Source organism: Parambassis ranga, chromosome 2 (assembly GCF_900634625.1).
Source record: "Parambassis ranga chromosome 2, fParRan2.1, whole genome shotgun sequence".
NCBI classification, from domain to species: domain Eukaryota; kingdom Metazoa; phylum Chordata; class Actinopteri; family Ambassidae; genus Parambassis; species Parambassis ranga.
In genome coordinates, this window is record NC_041023.1 from 43,754,254 (window position 1) to 43,779,899 (window position 25,646).

Sequence of the window (25,646 nt, forward strand, 5' to 3'; positions counted from 1 at the left end):
TAATGGCTGGGGCCCGTGTGGCCCCCCGCACTAATGGCATCTCCGTATTTAGCGCTTCACATCAGCAGAGATATTTAGCGGAGTGCGATGGCTGCCATTGTTGGGGTAATACTGTGCTGCTGGCTCCTGGCCAATTCATTAAAAAACTTATCGCACCGTAAGGAAATCTAGAGCACGGCGAGCCATATCAGGAAGATTAAAATAAATGTGACATTTTCTGTTTACATGCTGGAATTTCATTCTTCATCTTGCCACATTGTCTGCTAGTGTGCGGCCATTTTCCCCCAAACCCGCTCTCCTTGTAATATTTGTTATTTACATTTACAGAGTTCATTAATTTCAGATTATTACAACAGAAAATTAAAACGTGGTGCTTGTTATTCATGCAGTATAGGCTCCATATTCACATTTCTGTTCCAGTGTTGTTTCAGTTTTATGACTATATCTGTTTTGGTTCTGCAGCAGCTACAGAAGCAGCTGTGTCTGATGGATGTTGTGGATGCTTTTTAACCACAGGAACTTGAGGCAGCCATGATTGCTTACAGGAACAGCCCCTCACTCACTCATGATCAGCACTAGGAGGATTAGGAACCACTAAGCTAGTAACCTTACCCTGTTGTCAGCCTATTCTCACTTTTCATTTCTGTCTTTGTTTAGGTCCGGATGTGCCACATGTAATGGTGCCAGCCACCGTTACAATGGGCGAGTAGTTCCTGCAGTTGAAAAGCATCCTTTTTACACTCAGATCCTGCTGACTCGGACAGTCTTCAGATGTAAACACTTCCATGTGCAGCCTTCCCATCGGCAGTTGATCTCCAGCTTGTCTGCGCTTCTTTCTCACTACAGAAGTAAAAAAAAAAAAAGGCGAGTTAGGAGTTTACCTGCGGGGGTCACAGTCTCCATCGCTGAAGAAATAACACCTGAATAACAGCAGCCTCACTATCTGTCAGAGTGGGAGCTCGCAGGTACAGTCTGTTCCTCTGTTTATGCACACATCTCTCCATTCTCTCTGTTTCACACTCCTCTCGCACACTAGCCAGATTCCCAAGTTTTTTTTTTTCCACATCATGAAGTGTCACATTAGAAGAAGTGTATTGAAAATGGATCTAGGAGGAAGAAAAAAAAATAAGGATTGTATTCCTGTTTTTTTTGCTTTTGTTAGCATGCAGCATTAACTGGGCTCCCTAACACACAAGGAACACGACTGATGAGCTGTTTTGGCTGTGATCCCGGTTATCCTCATACCAGTCTCCAGACAACATGAAATACAAGATGGCAACATGAAGAAAGAGCGAGCCCTGCCTCCTGTAAACACTTCCTTCCTTTCATTTTTCTCAACGTTTCAGCTGAATGTGGCGTCTAAATGTGACTGTGCATTAGCAGCCTAGCATATATGTCGAGTCAAATATTTTACATGCTTCAGTAAAGCTTCAAAAAAGTTGGAAAAGTCCTCGTGCAGATGGAAACGTAGCCGCGCTCACTCACTTCCAGCTCTCTCTCTCTCTCTCTACCAAACACACACACTGCAGCAGTGATGACCTTGCTATCGTTTACAGCAGCTGCCAGTCCATTGTGTACTGTGGATCAGCTCAGTTACCCCTCCTCTTCCTCCTCTCCTCTCCGCCGTCACACACACTAACTGCACGCTGCAAAATGGCATCCCAGTTTTAGCTTCCTCTCTTCAGCTTCTGCCTAATTATCATGGTACTGGAGCTGTCATAAAAAAAGCCTATTGTGGTCTCTTCATAAACCTCAGAGAGATTGACATTTACTAAGACGGAAACTTGTGCCGGGACTTTATCACGGTCGCTGAGGGGAGGCTGTAGACTGCGATGCGTTCATCTACTCCAAATCTGGGTTGCAGGATAACAAGTGAATGATTTATGAACATGAGCTGTTTCCCACAGTGGCTGAGGGGTTTGGAGTGGAAGTGAAATGACAACAGGCTCAGGCAGATTGTTGTATTTACTCAGCAGATTGTAAACTGAAAGTATGCACAGTAACGGTGGATATTGAATGATCTGCAATGAGGCCCAATGCTCCGAGCACTTTCTGTCCTTTCAAAATAAACATACAGAGAAAAACTTCTTAGCTTGTTTCTTAGCTTGAGCCAGTTTGGAAATCTAACAGACTGACAGGAGTGTAATGTGTGAAGTGTGGGAAGCAGGGAAACACATCCTGAAGCCCAAAAAAACAAAGTGTCAGAGATCAGTCCTTTTAGATAGTGTTGTACTGTCCAACATGCAGCCTGGCTGTCCGTCCATCATTCTGTTGCTGTGTGGGTTTTTCCAACAGGCGGTCTGCTCCCAAACCATGTCCACTTCTGAAGCTCCCGCTCGCTCAGATTGAAAGCACGTTGAGCCAGCGGAGCAGGGCGTGACACGCCGCCGCACTGTGGCCATTATTAATAATGAGTGCGGCATGCAAGGTGCAGGGCTTTGACAAACAGGCCGGTGATCCCCGGAAAACACTCACAAGCTGTTGTCATGACCTTTAGATGGTAACCGCCCTGCAACCTGGGATTGGAAATAATGAGTCTGCCGCCGTTATTACCAGTGTGTGTGTGTGTGTGTGTGTGTGTGTGTGTTGCTGTCAGAGAACAACTGGATAACAAATACTCTCAGTACGGTTCACATTTTTGCGTTGACATCTGACCAGACAAGATTTTCTGTGTCTTCCTTCACACATTTGTGTGTTTTGATGTCGCAGAGTATAATGTGTGTGTGTGTGTGTGTGCAGAAGTAACACGACTAGTGTCAGTGTCCCTGTGTGCCATCCTATTTAAATTCAACAGCTTCGTGAAAGTTGACAACAATGATGACAGTGCATCAGTGTAAAAGATCAACATCACACACACACACACACACACTCCTGCTTATGTGTTTACTATCCACTGTGTGTGCAGGCTAGCAGGCTTTGCTGTGCCGCTGTGGTCCCTTTCCTCATTTGCCTTTGACAACACTGTTAATCCCACAAGATCCCCACCCCATTCAAACCTCCACACACACACACACACACGCACACACACACACACACACACACACACTTATATATATATATATATATATATATATATATATATAGCCTATACACACTAACAAACATTTCCCGATGCTCAGAAGCACATGCACATACACACAACCCCACACACAAACACAATCATGCACACATATACTAGGTGCCAACCATTGCCATGGCAACTCCAATCAGCAAAGGCTCCCTTTCCCCTATTACAGCAAAGATATGACAGTTTCTCTCTCCTTCCTTCTGCCCTCCTTGCAATATGATTGTTTCTTCTCTTCCCTCTCTCTCTCTCTCTATCTCCCTCTCTGTCGCCTCCTTCTTATCACCGCCTCCCGTCCCTCTTATTCTCCTGCACACACACACACACACACACACACACAGTGATACGAATCATCACCATAACTCTGAAAAACAATATATATTCATTTATTTTCTGCAGAAAGGCTCAGGCACTTGACTAAATAGTGTTCAGACAGAGGCCCAAATTGTGCCCACATGCTTGTCTGGCTGTTGTTCCTCTGCTGCACGCTGACACTGTAACCTGGACTAAACTGGATTCTCTGATGTGATGGCCTGTGCAGCCGTATGACTGATGGCTTATTCTGTTGTTTTGTGAGCTCTTGACTCTGGTGGCGGGCGTTTTTGGACATCGTTTGCAGCTTTATCTTGCATGCATGCAGTTGAAAGTATAAGAAGCAAGGTTTAATAATTATAGCTCCAGAACCAACCCCCTTCCCCCATACTAGTGGATGCTGACAGGACCATATAGGGCTCATTCACATAAAAGACCCCCTGAGACACTTAATGGTGCCATTGTTGTTTTGTCGTCAAAAGAAACAAGAGGTAAGAGGTGGAGGAAGTGAAAGTGGCCACTGTCTCTTTGAGTTAAAAGTTAGCGTAGCGTCTTCCGATACAATATTCAGCTAATTAGGAGCCTGTTATCAAAAGAACTTTCTTCACTCTGCTGCCTTCTTCAAAGATGGCGGGTTTACAGCTACTGAACCACATCTGATTCCATAAAAAAACCACACTCATAGTGCACACACACACACACACATAACAGAGATGCTTCCAATTCACAACTCTAATACAGAATAAATCTCAGAAGTATCCAGTGACACACATCACACTCACGCTCTCTGGATTTAAAGTGTATATTTAGCAGCTTTTCTCTAATGAGGATGCTAATTGGCAACTGTCGGTTGTGTCATGTTGGAGATATCACAGCACTCAGACAGGAGGTGTTTAGGAATAATTGCTGATTTTATACAAGAGGAAAAATATCGGGCTTTGAACATTTTCCGAGCTGCATGGAGCTGCTGGAGAGGTGCCTCCTATCAAAAAGATGCTCCGATCAGACAATGAGAGAGAGAGAGGAGCGCTGCCACATAAAGCATCCAGCCATGACTATTTCTGATAAGAGCAAAGAGAAATCTCATCTCAGTCTCAGAATTTTAGGTCGCTGCCTGAGGAGACTCCTTAAATTGCTAATTAATTGATAACTCATTAAGAGATAAATACTATTATTTCTCTAGACTTTTGACCTCGGGATAGATTCCCATTATGTCAAATGACATGACACACATATATGTATAATACCAGGCATAGAAAGTCCTTTAAAAGGCCTCTTTTAGGGCTCCTACCCTGATATTAAAATGAACTCTTCCTCTAAAATACAATAAAAAGGATGTATCCATTAGCCTCCTTTTGGCTAGGATTTATTCATAGAGCCAAGAAGTTGAGCTCTCTTAATTATACTTTATAATTAAAGGCTGTGCAGACATTAAGGCGGGAGTGGATTCTGCTAATCTGCTAACAAAAGGACATTACATACAAAGCTTTTCTTGTTGCTTAACAAAGACCCACTTTAGAAACGCAAGTTGCTTTTGACACTCTTCAGTTTATATGCTGCTTTCCTCACTTTTAATGGGGCTCAAATGAACATAAACATTCCCCTCTGGTGTACTTGGCTGTGTATATTTCACTGTAAGTCTTCAGACAGAAATTTAAAGTACACATCACCAAACGTCTGCTTATCTAGGTCACAACCTGACAGGAGTCAAGCCTGCTCTGGCAGCAGTGGCAGTGGTCACATGTTTCATTCATCATCGTGGCGCTGAAGCCTCACTGTAATTAATATAAAAACACAAACACTGGTGTGAGCAGGTCTGAGGCTCTGGGGCCGGGGTTTGGTACATGTCCCCCCCTAGTCTGATCCAACACACAGGTGGGTTTCATTAAGCAGCTGATTAGAGTGAACATTTCTGACAACAGCTGATCACTCTTTTATCCGACTTCTTCCTCATGATCGTCAAAAGCACAACAACAGTTTAAGACACATGAATTTACACTATTTAAAATAAAGGGAACTCTTAAACAACTCCAACTCCAAATCAGTCACACTTGTGTGAAATCAGCCTGTCCAGTTAGGAAGCAACACTGTGAATCAGTTTCAGCTGCTGCTGTGCAAATGAGGCTCAGTCTAAAACCCACAGGAGCTGCTCAGGTACTGCAGCTCATCCAGGATGGCACATCAATGCCAGCTGTGGCAAGAAGGTTTGCTGTGTGTGTGTGTCAGCACAGTGTCCAGAGCATGGAGGAGACACCAGGAGACGTGGAGGGGGCTGTAGGAGGGCAACAACCCAGCAGCAGGACCGCTACCTCCTCCTTTGTGCCATTGATTCTGTAGAAGGTGTTGTTGTAGTGTTCTCTTTATTTTTTGAGCAGTGTGGTCCATTGATCGATTCTCAAGAATTTATAATTCCTCCTGGCCTTTAGCTTAGGCCCCGTTCACACTGGAGAAAGTCATTCCAGCTAGAGTAGGATTGAGCCCAGACAGCCTTTAAGCTGGATGCGTTCAGACCTATTTTCAAATCTGGCTAGCACACACTAGGGGAAAAAAATGTGGCTTTAGCAGGATTCGGCCGCATCCTGATCAATCCAGATGGGTTTTTTTCTGAGTGTGAACACCTCGAATCCGGCTGTATCCAGTTTGATTTCAATCCGGCTAGATCCACCCACGAGAGGTGGATCCAGCCGGATTGACTCAAATGTGGCTTAGGTGTGAACGCAAATGTGGCGAGCGAATCCGGCTAGCGACATGCTACTTCCTGTTAGCGACATGCTGCTTCCTGTTAGCGACATGCTACTTTCGGTTAGCGATGTGCTACTTCCGGTTCACGGGGCGCGACACGGGACAAAAAAACCACAGGACGCATGCGCACACGCGATCCTACCGCGGCGTGAACGGACTCTGTATATTACGAGGCGCCACCTAGTGGTTTGGAGGACAGCAAACATGCTGGATGAAGCCGGATTGAGTGCGGACACAAGTGTGTGCTAGCCAGATTTGAAAATAGGTCTGAACGCATCCAGCTTAAAGGCTGTCTGGGCTCAATCCTACTCTAGCTGGAATGACTTTCTCCAGTGTGAACGGGGTATTAGAGAGCTGAGCTCATACTGACAGGTCATGTTAGACCTATAAGCTTTCTGTTTGTTCTGATTGAGCTCTCTCTTTTCTTATGCAGTGTCAAAATGGGCAGCCACTGGATCCTCCAGTTATGAAGCAAGAAGAGCTGCTTCTTCCTGATCTTGGTCAAATATCCTGATTATGAAAGACGTGTTAAGTGGAGTGACTTCATCATCATCATCAGTGGAAAAATGAGGTAAATAAGTCAGTTCTTTGGCAGTGTGTTTGTGTCGGAGGTGTGAGACGGCTGATAAACTTGTTTGTTGTGTTTGCCCTGTCAGCCGCAGATCATCATCCATCTTCACTCTGGCTAAGCTCGGTTTCACCTGAGGTCAGGCCATGCTCGATAACTCCTTGCTATCTCCTTCTTATCGCAATTACAACCAGCATGGGCCACCTTAGGGAGCTGCATACCAAACATACCGGTGTGTGTGTGAGTGTGTGTCACCTCTGTCTCAGAGTCCTTGCAGTGTGAGCTGAGCCCCGGCCGAGCCTGATAAACACTGACAGTTGAAGCGAGGTATTGCCATGACTGACGGTTATTGACTCAGCGATATGGTGATTTGTTTCTGCGCTGCGGCACAATTGATTAGCCATAAGGAAACTCTGGAGACGTTATTGGATTGCTATTCAGAAAGATTGAGTGTCAGTCTCCATCGCATTCCATATCTCATCCATCTCTCTTTCACTCTCTGACTTTCTCTCTTCAGAATATATTAGTCATTTTCAATAATAACAGGCTGGTGTGGAGGCGTCTCCTCTCCAGTGTTTGATATTCTATATACCGACAAATCCATGAGCTTTTCTTGTTCACCTGTCGCCCTGTTCTTCAGCCTGTGGGGTTAAATGGCAGCAACCGGTGCGCCTCTCCATGGCCGTTATTTCCCGCTCCATCTCATCTCAAGGAGACAGAGATACAGTCCATATAGCATCCACAGGCGCATATCAAGGTCAATCTGTGGCAAAGGGATACACAATGAGGCACGTGTGTGTGTGTGTGTGAGGTGACATGGGGCGTTCACTTACATGACTAACACAGATGTTACCTTTGTGGTCAGAAGGCTGTAAGTCAATTAGGTTTTGCTAATGGGGCCGAGTGCTTAGCCGTCTCCAACACACACACACACACACACACACACACACTATTGATAAGATTACCATGGTAATGTGAATGCATCAGAGTTAAACCACATTAAGGGAGCCGCCTTTCTCCAAGATCCTTGCTTTTTGTTTTAAATTGTCAGCCATCTTATCCTAAGTGCCCCCGTCTGACACTCTTCCTCTCTGTGCTTTGTGTGCCCTTCCCTCAGCAGATGCAGCAAATCTCTTCTGTGCCTCTTTACGTCTCCAACTTCCTCCTCCTCCTCCCATCTGGCTCCGCAGCTTCTTTTTCGTTCTTTTCTTGTTGAACTGAATTATCGGCACAATGCAAATACAAAATGTTGCAAATCCAACACCATCTTTCTTTTTCTTCATCCCGCTCTGTTTCCACTTTGTTGTCTATTGACAAAGCATAGAGGAGAAAGACGTGCATAAATAAAAGGGGAAACAGCTTGTTAGGGGCATGATTGCAATCAAATAATTGAAGAATGAGGAATTATTGTCAACAGATGTCACCGGAGTATTAAACGAATAAACTGATTGGCTTGCGGTGCCAAACCTTTGCTTCAATCTTATGATATATGCATAGAACTGTCTAATAAACTGGATATTGGTGATGTAATATGACAGTAGAGAATGCTACTGAGCCTGATTTCATACAAAAAAAAGACAGAAAACGGTAGCTCCTCCTGGCCATGCTGCACTTTTATCTCCCTCCAACTACGATAAAATAACACTCTCTCTCTCTCATTAGCATGCACATGTCCTCCAGCGTTTTCTCTTCCCAGTTTGTCAAGTGCTGGTCTGTCTTTCAGGGGCCGAGCGATAAAGGCCCCACAGAGTAAACAAGGCATGGAGAATGGCCTCTTGTCTTTTTATTATTGCCTCCTAATGTGCCACTCACCCCTGCTGTGATGAGGAGGGGTTGGAACCTCCGAAACAGCCAGAGAGGAGTGGTGGGGGCGCTGTCATACACGGTGGCGTGCACACTCTCTAAGATTTGACAATTTGCACGCGATAATAGAATTTTCGTACTTTTTTTGGGACCCAATTTTCATGATAAACAGCAGACTGAGCAGCAGTGTAGTTTTTATGTGGTTTGATTGTAATTTGAAAACCAGTCAACATGTCAGGTATTGAACTGCAGCCTGGAAAATAGTAATAGTCCCCTCTGTGTGTGTGTGTGTCTCCAGACTGAAAGGAGGGGAGGGGAGGTTTTTGGAGGGAACAGGGTGGCGAAGGTCACTTTGATGTGGCTATAAAGACACACAGCAGGCCAGTGGAAAGAGATGAAAGAGAGGCAGAGCAGAAGTAAAAGAGATCTTGGTGGAAAAGCAAAAAAAAGAAGAAGAGGATGCATTCTTCTTCTCCTCCTGCTCCACAGCATAATGATCCTGTATTCTAAACACTGGGGAATAGAGGCGGCATCTTTGCAATTAAAGCCAGCAAACAACATGTTTTCATCATCCACAGCAGTGCAGCCATCTAACAAAGCTCATATCTGAGTCAAAAACAGCAACTGATTAAGCAGGTTAATAAAATAATCATTCCTAAAAAAATGGGGCATTTGCCCAATTAACGGATGATTAATGAATTCTGCTTTATTTCTGCCGTGATTGCACAAATGAGATGCGTCTGGATGGCCGACATATGGCGTGTTGATCTGAATCATTTGAATGTAAACATAATCAGACATCAGGTTTGTTTATATTTACAACACGTTCCTAAAGATTGCCTGCAGCCTGGATGTCTGACACTCATCAGCTTGATGCAGTTGCCTGCCCCCTTTAGGTTCAGCTGTGTACTGCAGATGAATCATCCTGCACTGGAGCATGGGATTTCTGACGAGCTGTGAGGTTTAAGTGATGTTAGCGACTGCAAAAACCTGAAGATCAGCCATTTCTCTACGGCCGGTAAGGTGTTTTGATGATTGAGCTGTTTCTTGTAGCACACACACGCACACACACAGACACACACACTGGGGAGGGAGGTGAGGTGAGTGGTAAGACAGCAGACAGACACCAGATGTTTCCATACAGCCAGCCAGCGCAGCACAGCAGTGGCAGGACTTGTGTAAGCAGTACAGTAGGTTGAAGTGTGTGTGTGTTTGTAATTATTACCCTGGATACCCGGGGCATGCCCACAGCCTGGGTGGCCCAACAGGAATTTGGGCAGAAATAGCAGAAGATGTGAGAGGCTCTGTGCCTCCTGGTGAAAAAGGGAAGATCCTCCCGCTCGCTGTTGGAATTAGTAAGGGACTCTGTGGAAGAATCACAGGTTAGATTGGTGTGTGTGTGTGTGTGTATGTGTATGCATACAGATAAAGATCAGCTGAATTTTTATGATCCCAGGGGGAAATTGGGTCACTGCAGCAGTGAGAACAGTGTGCTGATAAAAATACAAACAGAACATTTGGAAGATAAAAGATGCAGCCTCATTTGAATACAGAGATTTTTAGCCTATCTCCATCCTGTGGCATCACTCTGTGTGTGTGTGTGTGTGTTTACCCTCCCCCAGAAATGTTGCTGATATAGCTGAGGTGTCGTTCCAATGAATACCAAAAAGAGATCTCAAAACTCCCTCTTTGACCCTCCTCTCTTGATGTGCCTGTAGTCCGTCCCACACACACACACACACACTCTAAAGATGCTGATAGGGTCAAGTCGAGGCTATCTCTAGCTTATCTTCCTCTGTTAGATCTGAAGCTGTGCCAGTGATGAAGAGAAGAAAGCTTGAAGGTCTCAACCGGGATCACTCAGAAAGAGGACTAGACTTTCACACAGTTTCCTACTTGAACCTGCAGCCAGCTGACTAGTGGAACACACTGATAGGAAGGCAGAGAGAGAGAGAGAGAGGTGTTGAGGAAGCAGAGAGGTGTGTGTTTGTGTGTGACGGAGATGGGGGGGAGAGAAAAAAAAAGAAAAAAGAGAAGGAGAGTTATCAGTCATGCTGTCAGTCTCCAGGGCTGGTTGTGATAAGAGAGGCAGTGGTCGGTATCTCCCTCTTTCTCTCTCTCTCACACACACACACACAAAACGGGGGAGAAAGACCCTGTTGTGTTCCCCTCTGCCACCCATGACTGAGCACAGCGCAGGTGAGCAGCCTGGACTGTACGGCGGCCATTTGTCGACTGTATTTTGGGGACAGAGGGAATACAGATGGTGAGACCAGGAGGGAAAAACATATTACAGCTGCAGGTTAAGTGTTCGATTTCAGTGCTGTGCTTCTTAAACAGCCTCTGACACTGAGACACGCTGTGGCTTTTTTAAACTGGAGCTCGGAGCATGCACGGGAGGCCTGTGGGTCATTTTCTGCACTCTTATCTAGCTGTGACTTGTGTGAAAGCCAGCAGACGTTCAGCCCTCGGTGGATAAATACAAACACATTCCATCCACAACACTCCCCCTGTACCTCTCCATTAGCCATGCGTTGACCCAATATTTGAGGGGGGGCGGGTTGAAGGCTGATGGTGGAGGTGGTGGGGGGGGGGGGGGGGGGGGGGGGGGGGGAGAGATGTTGACAAGTGGGAGAGGAGAGGATCAAATGACCCCCGGGGACTGGGAGGGGGGGAACAGTGCAGAAAGTGACCCGGTGTTGCTTGAGAGGTTTTATAGTGACTCTGTGTCTTTATCTGTGTGTAAGGGTCACAGCGGGGGTTAAGCAAAGATCGCTTGCGCTGAGTTTAATCAATGCTTTATCCTCAGATAACACACACTGTGTGTTTTGACTGCAGCACATGGTAAACTGGTATATGCCAGCTTAGAAACCCAGAGGCTCAGATTAGCCAATCTCAGTGACGTCTGACAGCCGCCTCACCCTCAGGCGAGTGGCGGGTTTAAAAATGACATTCTGTATAGAAAGCTGCAAGTTGATGGCATCTAGTCAACCTAGGGGTGTGTGTGTGTGTGTGTGTGTGTGTGGAGCAGCAGGGGATGACAGTTGACTGAGGTGACAGACAGACCTGTCACACAACCTTCTGTCAAGGGCATCGGGGTCTTTTGTTGACATTGTTTACACCTCGGCTCTGTTTCTGAAAGCGCCCTCGTTCTCTCCGCAGTGTGTTACATCGCCTCAAAAAGTGTTCCCACGTGTCCTGACCTTTAGGAATGCACCTCACTGCTCCAAATAAAGATGCCAGCTCGGCTACATACTGTACCTCATTATACAGCCAGGCCTCAGCCGGTCCATTACATTACACGGTAACACAAGCCATAGGCAGGGCACATGGGCTGGACGCTGGAGAGGCCTTTCTCAGCAGATTATTTTGGGCTCACTACTGTGTCATTACACCGGCCTCTCGCTCTGTATTTAGGCCTGTTGATTGCAGGGCTGAGATTGGGCAGGGCTGAGGTGGGCTCTCCCTCTGCAGGGTTTGAGGGCTCTGACATGGGCTTGAACTGTTTGATGTGTTTTTGTGGTGAAAGGCGACCATGTGCCTGCTTGCGGTGCTGCTGCCCCCCCTCCCCACTGTGACACTCCTCTCTTTCTCACTCTCTCTGTTACTCTTCTGCCTCCTCTGTTGCTTTAAAGCAGCCCTATAGGGGAGGCTGTGCTCCCTGCTTTACCATTACAATGTGTTTTATCTCTGCCTTATCTGTGGAAGAGTTCATATCTGTGGTTATCTTTTAAAGGGGGGGGGGGTGCTTCTGCATGTTTGTGTGTGTGTGTGTGTGTGAGAGAGAGAGAGAGAGAGAGAGAGAGAGAAGGGGGTGAAAGCAAGGGGGGTGCGTAAGGCGCGTGCATGTGCGCTCTCTCCCTCCCTATAATCGGCGACCGACGGGAGGGGGCGGAGCCGAGGCGCCGTGACTGTAACGCGATAGCTGCTCGGCTCAAAAGCGCGATCACTCACGTACACACTCTACACACACCTCGCAGAGACGCACACAGGACACACGCTGGTGTCGGAGCGGAGCGCAGGCTGGACGGAGCCCTTACAGGCACACACAGAGAGAGAGAGAGAGAGACAGGAGCCGTGCTGCAGGAGGCGGCATGACATAAACGCGCTGTTTTACCAGGCAGCAAGAGCACTTTTTAATTCATCACATTGTGGTGGCTCCTGAAGAAGCAGCTGCTGACACGCTGGGACTGAGGGTTACAAGGGGCTGGACCTGAGGACTTTATCCAACCACTACAGAAAGCCCCGCAGGGACACTCGTGTGCGCAAAATTACGCGGGGGACGCAGAGACACAGGGGAGCCTCTCAGTCGGAACTTGGCGCACCCCGGAGCCGCTGTCCAAACGCTCCGAAGCGCATGTATTGAAGCCTCCCAGCTGCGGGAGCGCACATAGTATTGTTTAAGGAGTTTGCCTGCTAACTGTTTTTGGATGAGGTTTTAGTGGCGTGGACATAATTGCGCAAAAGACATTTTTTTATGAATGTCCTCAGTGAGATGTAGTTGGCACATAGTTCTCCTCACCGATGCTTTGACAAACACCGTGGGGTTCAGATTTGTGGATTTTTTTTTAGAGGATCAGCAGCATTTGTCTCACACGAAGTGGAAACATTAGATACTTAAAGCTCTCCCACAAGTTTTTGCATTATCCAAGATGGATTTTGTGGCGTCGCTGATTGGATTTCTAATGTGTCATCTGGTGTTAAGAGTCAGAGGAGAAGAGGGTGAGTTTTAGTTACTTCTTCTTTTTTTGACGCACGCTGGTCTCTCGGCCAAAGCACTCCAGATCAACAGAAACTGTTTTTTGAGGCGTTTGTATTTAAACGTATCCAGATTTTTACAAGTTTCCACATATTTAAAAATATTTTCCCGCGGGCTGTGATCATGCGTTTGAAATGATTTCATCCCTCCTGGGATGAGAAAGCTCTGATTCATGTTTCTGTCGTGGAGGTTTGATACAGGAGTCTTTATATGAATCAATAATTATGACTTCAACCCAGCTGAACATTTCACCGTTAATAAATGATCACATACTGACCTAATAAACATTTATTTTTGTCCCAACCCAGCGGAGACCGTCCGCTCTCTGGGCTGTGTAAAGGCTAAAATAAGAAATTCCTCCTGGTTTATCCCGTGCTGTTGTGCCTTGATGGAATCACATGAAATAAACGCTGCTCTGATTAAAATGCTGTTCACATCAGGAGAGCAGATTTGAGGCGTGGGTGCCGTTTCACTGTTAAACCCGTGCGTAAAAGCTACACTGTCATTTTAGGATCTGACTAATAAGATGCTTATGATCACTGTCTTCATTATCCGCCGCTATAGCCTCTGGCCCTTCAGTGCCTCCTCGTGCTTCTTGGCGCTGCCTGTGCGCGGGGTGAAGGCAGCGGGCAGCCGGCAGCTCCAGGCGGCGGCGGCAACCTGCCACCTCCGTGCGCTCCCAGCAATGAAATAACGCAGATTGTGAGCCATGCTGCTAGTTTGGATTCAGGGCTGGAGCAGGGGATCCCTTATAGGAAGCGGCACCGTGGCAGCCAAATACTCAGAAATGATCCAATCATAAATGTTTGAAGTGCTGACATGTTGTGGAGCTGTTGGTGGGATATGTGGGTATATATATGCAGGTACTGCGTTCTTATCTGTATTTACAGTGGACAGGTGGCTGCAGGTGGCACCTTGGGTCATTTTGCGCAGGGTAAACAGTCTCAGTGTTCCTCTGAGTACTGGGAGTCAGATGAGTTGTGTTTATGGTATCTGCACATTTGGCTGGAGCGCTGCTCCTTCTCTGCGGGAGCAGGCGGGGTGAGGAGCTGCTCATGATGACTGTTGAGTCTTTACAACAGCACCCGCTGGCGTGCCTCAAAACCAAGCCAGGCTCTCTGCTCTTCATATGGGCTCTTTTTTAGGCTACTTGTTTTAAATAGGACAGTCATCCCAGCTATTGTCCTGTATGCGTGCATGTTTTTTTATGGCTGCTTGTGTGCCCATTGATCAGAGACAGATGTGGGCCTCTTGGCAGTCATCAGGCAAGCAAGAAGCTAGATCCCCCCTACTCTCTCTCTCTCTCTCTTTCTATCCTGCCAAGACACTGCACCACATGTCCCTGCCTCCATGCTCCACTCAAGAGCCACATTTCACACAGATGCCAGAGGAAAGAACGGCCGACAGAGAGCCGAGCAGAGACAGGAACAGGGAGGCTAGATGCAAAGTTACACAAAGCACAGCGGCCGAGCCGAAGGGATGGAGAAGGCCCTGAGGGAGCTGATTGTGCCTCGACCAGAGAGCGAGGAAAGGGCAACTTCAAAGTGTGCAGGGGTCACAGAGTTAAAATGGCAGCGGACCGAGGGGGGGGACAGATCGTATTAAGGGTTCATGAAGTGACACTGTCTTCTGGTGTGGCAGTAATATGAAGTCTGGAGCTCTGTAGGGAGGTGTGACAACACCATCCTCTCACATTTAGCACGTTTAAGGTTTTTACTTTCCAACAAGTTCCTTCTTGTGGTGATGACGAGGCTCCTTTTGGGTTTTGTTTTCAGCAGTTTCCCTAAAAATATAATGTTTTGGAACAAACCGGCGCTCGCCCGAGGCAGCGTGGAAGCCTCTGTAACATCTTAGCAGAGGGACCAGCCGAGAGGTTTCCACTCCACTTGTACTGTAATCACCATAGTTTGACTCAGTGACATGTACATTAATTACTCCTCACCACAAGAATTAATATTCAAACCATTACGCGGCTCATTTGCATGTTTATTGAGTGGGAGGCTGTGCATCCTCTCCACCTATCGACTCCCTCCAGAGTTCATTTCTTTGTTTCTTCTCTAAATACGAGCTGCTGCTGAAGCAACGTTTCTTATTTTTGACACTTTTCTTGGCTTTTTTTTCCCCCCTCTTACCTTAACCTGCTCTTCAATTCATTGCGATTTTCCGTCCGTGTTTTAATCTGCCCGGCCTCAGAGGTATCAGCTGTGAAAACAAGGTCACCTATTAGCATTCATAGCCAAAGACAAACTGAGCAGCCTGTTCAATAGCAAGCAGTCAGGTATGGGAGTCACAGGCTCCTCACACAAAGCCTGGAACAGCTCGCTGCATTTGGGGTGAAATTAAAAACAAGACCTCCATAAATAAAACAGAGCTGGGTCTTTCAGTCTGTCGCATTAGCTGTGCAGGGGGGGTCTTAACGGGTGCTCAGGGACGGGTTTAGATGGGAGCTGGAAGGGGGTTAGGTCTGTCAAGAGGCAAAGCTTTTTAAATGTACTGTAATTCAAAAGTGAGGTTAAAGAGTAGAGGCAGCACGAGGAAGGAGTTTCAGGGTGAGAAAAAACAGCTTTTGAAGCAGTCAGTGCCACTGGAAGGTGGCAACAAATCACCAAGACTCCTGCAGCAAAGCTCCATTCTTCACAGCTTCCCCCGTGCTGATGTAGGCGCTGCTGTTTCCAGCCGAGACAGAGGGAATCTTTGTGAAAAGTGCTTCGGCTGTGCAGGTTTGATGCCGCCTCACAGAGAGAGAGCACACCGAGGGAGAGGGAGACATGATACCAGGTAGTGTTGAGGATTAGGTCCACGCCATTACTCCCACCCCTCCTCCTTCTGTCCCCTGCAGGCACCGGCAGCCATCTGTGTACTCGATTGATCCATTGAACCATTGATCAGGATGTCCAGCAGTGTGCATTTAGCTGATTAGCATGGGGCACTTATCCTGTTAGAGAGGGAGTAGCAGAGAGGGGAGCTTGAAAGAGGGATTTGGGGATATTATCTGCTTTTGATGCGGCTTTTATAAGAGAAATCCCTCTTTTAAACACATTTAGCACTGTTTAACAAAAAGCTATTGTCTGTAGCATTCCTGGCTGGGCTTCAGCTTCCCTCTGTGACCTTTAGTTAAGTTTTATTTATTCTGGAGTAAGGATTTAAAATTTGCATTTCAGGGATTTTTGTCCTGTCGGCAGGAAGAGGCTCACTGGGAAATGTAGCAGAGGGCTTTTTGTTTAAGTGTTTTGTGAGTTTGTTGAAATCCAACAAGTCCATATACAGCAAAGTGAGCCACCTTTGCACCTCACTCTCTCTGCGTTGGTCCTGTCTGCTGAAGAAGAGATTAGAAGCAGACACCTCGCTCCTGACTGAATGGATGAGTGCTGCCCACTCTCCCCTTTCTTATTCCCTCACTGTGGGTGATAGCACTTTTTAATTAAGGTGCAGGAGAGGAGAGGCGGGGGCAAAGGGATGGAGGACGAGAGACACTAGGAGTGATGGAGGGATTTATCAGCGCCTCTCCTCACACTCGCAGCTTATCCCAGAGCGTGACGCTATACGCTTCCTTGATAAGGTGGCTATTAGAAATGAGAGCATGGACGTGCGCACGCACAGAGCTAGAACGTGAGCTAAGACATGCAGGCATGTGCACATTTACTCAGATAATGAAGATAAAGGCACTCACAGCGGGCACAAAGACATCACAGGGGCTTCGGCTTGATCAGAAGTGACGAGAAAATGTACACACAGACACGCACAGAGAGATTTAGCTAATTGTATTGATACAATCGTTAAAAACAGATGGCGTAGCTGCATGCAGTCGAATATTTATAGAATTTCTGCTGGATTTCAGTTTCAACACACTTCTATCACTATCAACACACACACACACACACACACACACACAGTAGTGTCATTGTTCCTGTGTAATAGGTTTTGGTTCCTGCATGGTAGAAACATATGTGTGTGTGTAGACAGATGGGCTGCTGTAGTAGAAGCGACAGTGTAATTCTTGAAACTTGCTGGCAGCTCCTGAGTGTTTCCCCTGTGTTACTCATCCACACACACACACACACACACACACACACACATTTGTATTTTTTAGACTAATCAAAAAGTCTTCTCACAGCACTTCATTATTTGTTCCCGCATCACCATTAGCTGCACACACACACACACACACACACAAACACTCACGATACCAGGGCTGGTGTGTGTGTGTGTACGAGTGTGTGTGTGAGCTGACTGACAGAGGTTTCCCAGTGGGGTCAGTGTCTACAGGGAGCCGCTGGATAGCAGGCATGTCTTAATGAGGCTCGTCAGGCTCTCTGCACACACACACACAAACACGCAAACACACACACACACACACACACACACACACACACACAGTCCAGTGGCTCCATCTTTCCCTCCCTCGCTGCATCTCTCTCTCCTTCCTCAGCACCCCGTGTCGCCTCCCTCCCTTCTCCCTGCGCCTGTCATTCGGCCCTCTCTCCCTCACCATACATCAACCCAGCCCACCTCCCTCACCCGCCTCCCTCCCGATCAATCTTCCCACTCCTTCTTCGTCAATCTATCTTTCCTCCTTTTCAATCCAGCCTTCCTCATCTCCATCTCCTCTTTTTCACTTTTATCCTTCACCTCCCACTGTAATCCCCCCCCCCCACCCCCACCACCACCACCCTCTTCATCTCCCTCCGAGGCCATTGAATGGGCAGCTCAGGGAAAAAGTGTTGAGGCTGCAGGATTCTTCCCAAACGGCTTAATCTGCTGAGGCTCTGCGCTGATAGCCTCCTGCACACCATTCCCTCCATAGGCTTCTCAACAATGGCTGTCTGTCTGCACCGCCGCAGCGGATAAAGAGATGTCTGTGTGTGTGTGTGTCTGTGTCTGTCATTCTTTGCTGTCCCTGCTATCATTTTGAAAAATTCTATTTTTTCCCCCACCTGGTGACTGACAGGCCCTGTGTGTGTGTGTGTGTTTTTAGATGTGTACAAGCATGGGTGGCTGTTTGAACATGGAGAACATGGAGTGTGTGTTTACACGCATGCATAAAAGCGTGGGTGTGTGTTTTAGCATCCACGTAAGTGCTCTGAACTTGTATGTGCAGTCGCTCCGATGTAGGCGGCAGGAGTCGTGCACTCACATGAAATCACCGGCAGCTGTGCGCGCCTGATGCATGAGCGTGGGCGTTGCTCCTCTTCAGTAACAAAGTAAGGAAGCCATCGCAGCTCTATCAAATGTCAGAGAATCTTAAGTGCGCCTTTTAAGCACAATAGGCGGTGGAAATGTCAACACTTGAAGGGTCTATTACACTTCAAGCCTTTGGTGTGTGTTTTTTTTTCTTCCTTTCCGCTTCCTTTATTGATGCTCTCACAGAAATCTGAAAGAAACAGACGAAAATATCAACCCATTTGTGTCAAGAATAGATTCAGTTCAGCGGCTGAGTGGTTAAGCCCACCATTTGCTAGTCCATTGTTAATGGCAGTGTACTGTAAGATGCAGCTTCCCTCATTTTGAACATCAGCCACATTATTAAGGGCGCATTTGTCCCTCTTTGACTTCAATATCACAAACTTCATTACATTTACAGATCCCAATGGAGCATCCACACACACACAAACACACACACACACATATAGCATTGGATAGAGAGCTAAACCCCCTGCTGTTGTCATGGAGAACACGTTTCGTCTTTGCCTCTGTGAAGAATAATAATAACGCCTGCAAATCTATTGCATGCAAGAGTAATAAAAGAACTCATCTGTGTGTGTGTGTGTGTGTAGAAGTTCCATATACATGTTTCTTGTGTGTGTGTTTATGTGTTTAGCGTGTTTGTGGGAGATAACGGCAAGCGCGAGAGCCTCAGTAGCTGTCGGGGTGTAGGCAGAGAATAGGGCCTTTGTTGAAGTGCTAGCTTCTCATTACAGAGTCGGGGTGACCCCAGTAGACGGGCCGTCTGTGTGTCACTTCCTGTGTAAGCCTGCGGAGCGATGCTATTGGCAGGCTATTGTTCCTGGGAGAGAGTGATAGGATCAGGGAATGTGTCCTAATGTTTGCAGATTGGTTCGGCGGAGCAACAATTACACTTGGAGAGCGCTCCCAACGGGGAGGTAGCGAGATAAGAGCTTGGGTGTGGGAGAGGGTGAAAAAGGCTCTCTGTGTCTCTGTGTCTGTGTGTGTGTGCGTGTGTGTGTGATGATCTTTTATTGTTTTAATAGCTTGCCCATGTGGTCCCGCTCTTATTCAGAATCCACAATGGAGAAGTTTTTCCAATTTCCTCTTAACAGACGGCCTAAATTGCTTTCTTTGTTTTACTGTTCATTTGTTGCTCATCACATCTTCATATAGGGAAACACAGTAAATGAAGGCGCGCTCTGAGCTGGGGATTTAAGAGTCGACAGGCCTGCGTGACAGAACGGTGTTTAGAATACGTTCCTGAAGTCCTGTGTGTTTATCTCCATCACAGCGCCGGAGTGCGGAGGCGTCTTAGATGCCAGTGAAGCCGGTTACATCACCTCCCCCGGTTATCCTCTGGAGTACCCGCCTCACCAGAACTGCCACTGGATCATCACGGCGCCGGAGCCCTCACAGCGCATCGTCCTCAACTTCAACCCTCACTTTGAGATCGAGAGGCTCGACTGCAAGTAAGTCATGTCATTGTGGAGTTAAGGTTGCTGTTGTAATTTGTTGTTTGGAAACAGGCTTTTACTGCTGGCCCTTTTTAAGGGCTCCTCCAGGGCAGGTTAAATTCCTTGCTCAAGGGCACATCAGCTGCAGCTTAAGATGCTCAGAGAGCAGCTCCTTTCAGTTCGTGGTGAAAAGAAGGCCAAGGAAAGCAGGTCACAATAAAAGAGTGGAGTGGAAAGAGTGATTCAAAGAGCTCAATGAGTAGTCCATGTGTTCCTTCCATGATGTAGGACACAAAATATGTTGTCTGTTAGACATGTTTGATCAGAAAGTTTAAAAGAATCAAACAGCCCAATCTGACAAGACTACAAAGCTGTAATCCTTTCTCCATCTGATAATCAAATGCCATGTAACATTTGAAAATCTGTGTGTCTGCTGCATTTTGAAGTTTGGGAGGGAAGGGCACAGAGCTAGAATAAACACAGAAGAAGAAGAAGAAGAGGAGGAGGAGGAGGAGGGGAATGAAAGCCAGCTGTTTATCTGGATAAAAACACATCGGTCAGTTTCCTTTCTCAGAGACATGAATAATCCACATCATATGCCCTTCTATTGTCTTTAACCTCAGAGGAAGAACTCACAGGCTCCTTTGTTTAATCCACTTTTATGCAACCAAGTCAGTTACACATTTCAGTCCATCTGTTGTATTTAAAGTGAGCATACGTGCAGGCTGTGCAGGGTTCTTCCTCCTCTACTTCCTCCACTCCTCCTCTCTCTCTCTCTCTGTAAATTGGAGAATTAATAATCCTAGATGGATGTTTTTTTTTTTTGCATTGTTCACTGACAAAGCACTTTGTCTGGCCAGGAGAAAAAAAATATGACTTTCATGAGTACATCAATGGCTGCTTTGGTGAAAGGGGTTTTTGTAATGATTGTCGGTTCTTTTCACACGGCTGTGTCACGTCGCACTGAACTGGAAATGTTATTTTGATGTCTGCGCTTTGTGTCTCCAGGTTCCCGTCGCCTTTTTCTCAAAGGCGAAATGTTGCATAATTATCTCCCTTGCAGCACGTTTCTCAGCTTCGACACCAGCGTCACAGCGTGTGTCGGCACTGTGGCACACCGGACTCGCAGCTGTAGTGGTAGAGAAGGCTGTTGATAAGCAGTGTGTGAAGCAGTTTTCTCACAGCCCAAGGCGTGCAGGGCAGCAGAGAGGAAGAGAGACTGGAATGGGCCGTCTTTACTTCACTCCACTCCACCACGGTTTTATTGGGATGGGGCTGTTTTTTTTTTTACACTCGCCTGGAGGGATGGAGGCCTTGGCATGTCCTCGAACACACACTCCCACTCAGTCGCCCTTCATCCTGCATATGTGTGTGTGTCTGTGTGTGTGTGAGTATGGGTGGGCTTCTGTATGTGAGTAACTCTGCAAGCATGTAAGCAACTCTGTAAGACTGGGCTCTGTGCTTCCCTCTCCCTCCTCCTTTATCCACCCAGCCTCTGATAAACACATTAGAAAAACAGACCTTTTGTGCATAACCTGTAACAGTAATGTGTTTGTGTCATGGAAGAAGCATCCATTTGGGGGACAGAAATGGCAAAATAAGTGGAAAAAGGCAAAGCGCGGCTCGATATTCCTGCTCTCTCCGTCCTGCGTTATGCTTTTTACCCCGATTGATCCCAGCCCTTCGGCGCTGTTACGGATTGCTTCCTCCTTTTTTTTGCCTGTATGATTAGGCATGGCACTGTGAAAGAGGGAGCAGCAGAGATTTTTGCATGTTTTCACGGTCCTCTGTGAGGTTGGGGGGGGGCAACGGGAGCTTGAAGGGTGCAGAGGTGGAGGGCTCAGCGTCTCGGTCAGGCCTGAAAATCTGCGTGACAGCTGGGATTACAAAGATGGCAGCACCATCCGGCAGAGCCGTGTTACCTGAGAGATGCACAGCTGTGTTGTTTGGAAAGAGAAACACATGTTTTTAGTGCAACCGTGTCAGTGTGAAAGCACTCTCCAGCCATCATATTCCCCCTTGGACTCTTCATAAAACAGAAAAGTGCTTAGTCAGCCCAAACAGGGGATCTGAACTCTGACTAATATCCCTGGCCAGCTGCTGATTTACCCTCCGTGGGTTCAAACAGTCAGGACTCAGCACAGCCAAACCGCCGCTCTTACTGCAGCAATCAAATCGGCAGCCTTATGCAGGCGCTCCATGTCTGAGGTGGCACTTTAATTCAGGATTTCATTTCAGGGGGAGTCCGGCCATGTGCCAAATAGCTCTTACCTCCAGGCTGCCAGCCGATTGATGTGAACTAAATGTAATAAAGGCTAGATGAAATATCAGGCCCATATCTCTAATGCAATCTGCCATCACCAAGCCCCAGGATGCTACCTAGTGATATACCAGGAGCTGAGGAAGGGAGAGAGAGAGAGAGAGAGATGACTCTCCTGCTCCTTCCTCCTTTCTTTATCTGCCTTCTCCCTTCGTTCTCCCTCTCCCCTTGCCTGAGGAGGAAATGTTTTATTTTTACACACCTGAATTAAACATTGAAACACACACAGACCCATCCTTTCCTTTGTGTGGGTTTTATTTGTTATTGAGCGCAGCCAGCGGTGGGATGATTTCATGATATTACTTTATAGCTATACACACAGCCAGTCTGGTCACGGTGAGGGGTGTGACTGTGTTTGCATGACGGTGTGTGATATCACCCTCTTATGAATACTCGAGACGACAGAGAGGTGTGGGAATCGATGTCTGTATTCCGCCTGTAATGGGAAATCTATAGATGATCAGCCAGAGGCAAAGATGGGTTGGAGGAGGGCTCGGTGTGATGAGTTCCCAGAGGTCATGACTGAAGGGAGTTGTTCAGGATCTGATCTGTCAATATCTGACAGCTGGCCTGCATTTAAGGCAAGATCACGGTCATCAGCAGGTATCGTCAAATGATGCCATAAAAGGTGCATCGAAGGCGTGATGTACTGAACTGCTGCCCAGTCGCAAATGTATGTTGATCAAGGTCGATGAAAAATGCATCCAGCCCCGGGGCAGCGGGGTCACGCCTTCAGCACAGACAGCTGATTCAGGTTGATGTTTCCGATCGATGCCGAGCTAGAAGGTCTGGGGCTGAGCCGAGACAGCGTGTGGTCAGCGGTTTGGCCCCAGTCATCTGTAAGTATGAATCTGTGATGGACAGCGGAGGAGGGCAGCGAGGCATGAGGAGATGAAGAGGGAGGAGTGCAATTTGTTTTGGGGCTAGATTGAAGATGGCAGGCCCTGTGGATCTGCAGGGATTTCACTCGCAGCATCTAGTTAATATTTCAGAGGCACTTATGGTTTATTAGAGTCCCCTTCAAGGATGGGAGGAGTGTGTGTGTGTACAGTACACCCTCTGCCTTACTTAATTTCAGCTTCTGTAGAGGTAGATGAAAGAAGAAGCGACAGACGCCTCTTCATTGTTTATGGAGGATCTTGTGCTGTGAGCTTGGAAAACTGAGGGAGAAAACACAAAGAAGCAGAGAGGAAAATCATTTCAGCGGAAGGCCCCAAGTGTCAGAGCGCAGCCAAGTTTGGTTTGCTGATATTCAACAACAGCTGTTGCTCTCTTACCAGCGTAAACATCATAAATCAGACGAACCATGACGCACACACAGACAATGATGTGTCAATTTTGAAGTTCCCAGTGAATCTTTAGGCTGAGACGGAGCTCAGTGGTCGGCTATACAGCTGTGACTGAGTCTGGCCTGTATACATTCATGCTGTGTATACATATTACACTGACGGTGTGTTTGGCTGCATCAGGGCTCCACCGACTGCAGGAAATGTCCCCAGTCCCCCACAAACAGCAAAGGTGTGAAAGGCAATTAGTTGTTTTGGCAGAGGGGCGCAGTGATATATATGAGGGGAAGAGAAGACATGTCTGGACTGGTGCAGCATTACTGGCCCTTAAGGGTTTTTAGTTTCCTTAACCCCTCATCCTCTGAGGGGAAACAAGGTAGGGTGAGACTCGTACCCGCCGGTAATGGCTCCCTAAACACAGGGGCCGGTCACGCAGACCCAGACACACTGCCAGACAGACAGACAGACAGACAGAGGATGGTGTCAGACTGAAAGGCGGAGTCTGGACTCCTAATGGAATCTGGATCTGGGTAGGAGCTGCCTACTTGTGTATATATGTGTGTGTGTGTGCATGTCCTGGAATGTGTGTTTGAGAGAGACAGACAGTGGGCTCTCACACGTCAGGGCCTCATGCATGTATTCATCAGAGCCTGGGGAGAGGCTGAGCGAACAGGTCAATAATCACATCTGAGGAACACTCACTCACTGACGCTAATCCACGACAGGAGAGAGAGAGAGAGAGAGAGAGAGAGAAGGATAGAGACCCACTCCAAAATCAATTAAAACCTAATTAGGCTCTCAGCTCTTTCGCGGGCCTTTTATCCTCAGTGTTGGCGATACGGCACTGAGTGTACACGCACACGCCCGTGTTTGTCCACATTCCCGTGTGTGTGTGTACTTGTCTTGTATTTGCGCACGAGTGTTTGTTGGCACAAGTTCGAGTGTGTGTTTTCCCTTAAGCATGTGTCAGTTACAGCCCTAAGCAGGCATACTTAGGGATAGCCACGGCTCTCACAGACTCACAGCGGGGGCTCGCCGTTAAAGCCTTTACGATCGCCTCTGTAATGCAGGATTACAACAACCAAGACATGTACAAGAGTGTTGGACAACAGCTAGCAGGAGTGCTCTTCTTTTGTGCTTCACCCACATGGAGGAGGCATAAGATCTGCTGGCAGCGCTCCATATTTACATAGATATTGTACATTAATGGGAGGAAAAGAGAAGAAACACCCAAAATTTGAATCTAACTTCCACACTGCTGGATCCTGCAGGTCCCATAATCCCTCCTGTTTGAAAAGCTTTTCCTTAAAAATGTCTGTAAATCCCAGGAAAGATGTGAAAACTTGTTATAATCTTATCCAAAACTCAACCAGGTGCTAACATTGTTGCGGCTAAGCTCACTACAGCATTTTCACACGTTGATCCTCACCTGTACGCGTGCCACTCTGACCCAGATTAATGTGTGCTGGGATTATCCCTCCATCGGCAGTCTTAGCTTGAATGCTCTGTAAGGAGAATCAATGCACTGCGGCAATGAGATGTAGCCAAAAAAAAGAAGCTTAGTGAGTGCACTTTAATCCAGGTTTTATTCCAAGCTGGCAGTACAAAAGCAGTCTTAGTGCTTAGATGCCACAAAGAAAGACTGCCTGGAGCCGATTGGTTTGTTTTCTCAATACTTTTCATTTTCCACAGGAAAAAAAAAAAACTGGTTTCCTGTTTGGAACAAGTTTTAATTGCGGCTCAACATCCAGAGACGTTGTGATGCTTTTTCTCATCAAACAGCCCATCACAGTAATTAGTGAGACAACAGGGACCCTGGTGCTTTTTGACAGCTTTGTCACATGAACTAATTGAGCCGAGTGTGTTTGTGCGTCTGCATGTTTGGAGGGCGTCCTCCGTGTAGCTGCAGGGCTCCTGCAGTGATGCAGCTAGTTACGCAGCATGTGGGGAGAGGAGGAGACAGTTGTTAGGACTGTGGAGAGAAAAACAGCCAGTTATATTATGAGGGACCAAAATTACAAGGAAATTATTCACAGTTGCGCAACCTGAATTACAACAGTGTGCATATTTCATGGAAAAATTGCAGACACACACATACACACACACACGTGTGGCACCAAAACAAACACTTGAGAAAAGTGGAGATTAGTCTGAAAATGTTGCTTTAAACAC

The 25,646-nt window shown here is 47.0% G+C and overlaps 1 protein-coding gene across 2 annotated transcripts in view; it reads left to right on the forward strand.

Moving 5' to 3' along the window:
* Nucleotides 1–12,439: 12,439 nt before the first annotated feature.
* nrp2a (neuropilin 2a) overlaps nt 12,440–25,646 on the forward strand; it is a 45,361-nt gene continuing 32,154 nt past the window's right edge. For both annotated transcript variants that reach the window (XM_028425332.1, XM_028425340.1), the window contains exons 1-2: nt 12,440–13,211; nt 19,706–19,883. In XM_028425332.1, the coding sequence (XP_028281133.1) occupies nt 13,142–13,211; nt 19,706–19,883 (248 nt within the window). In that variant the 5' untranslated portion in view covers nt 12,440–13,141. The remainder of the gene's footprint in view (nt 13,212–19,705; nt 19,884–25,646) is intronic.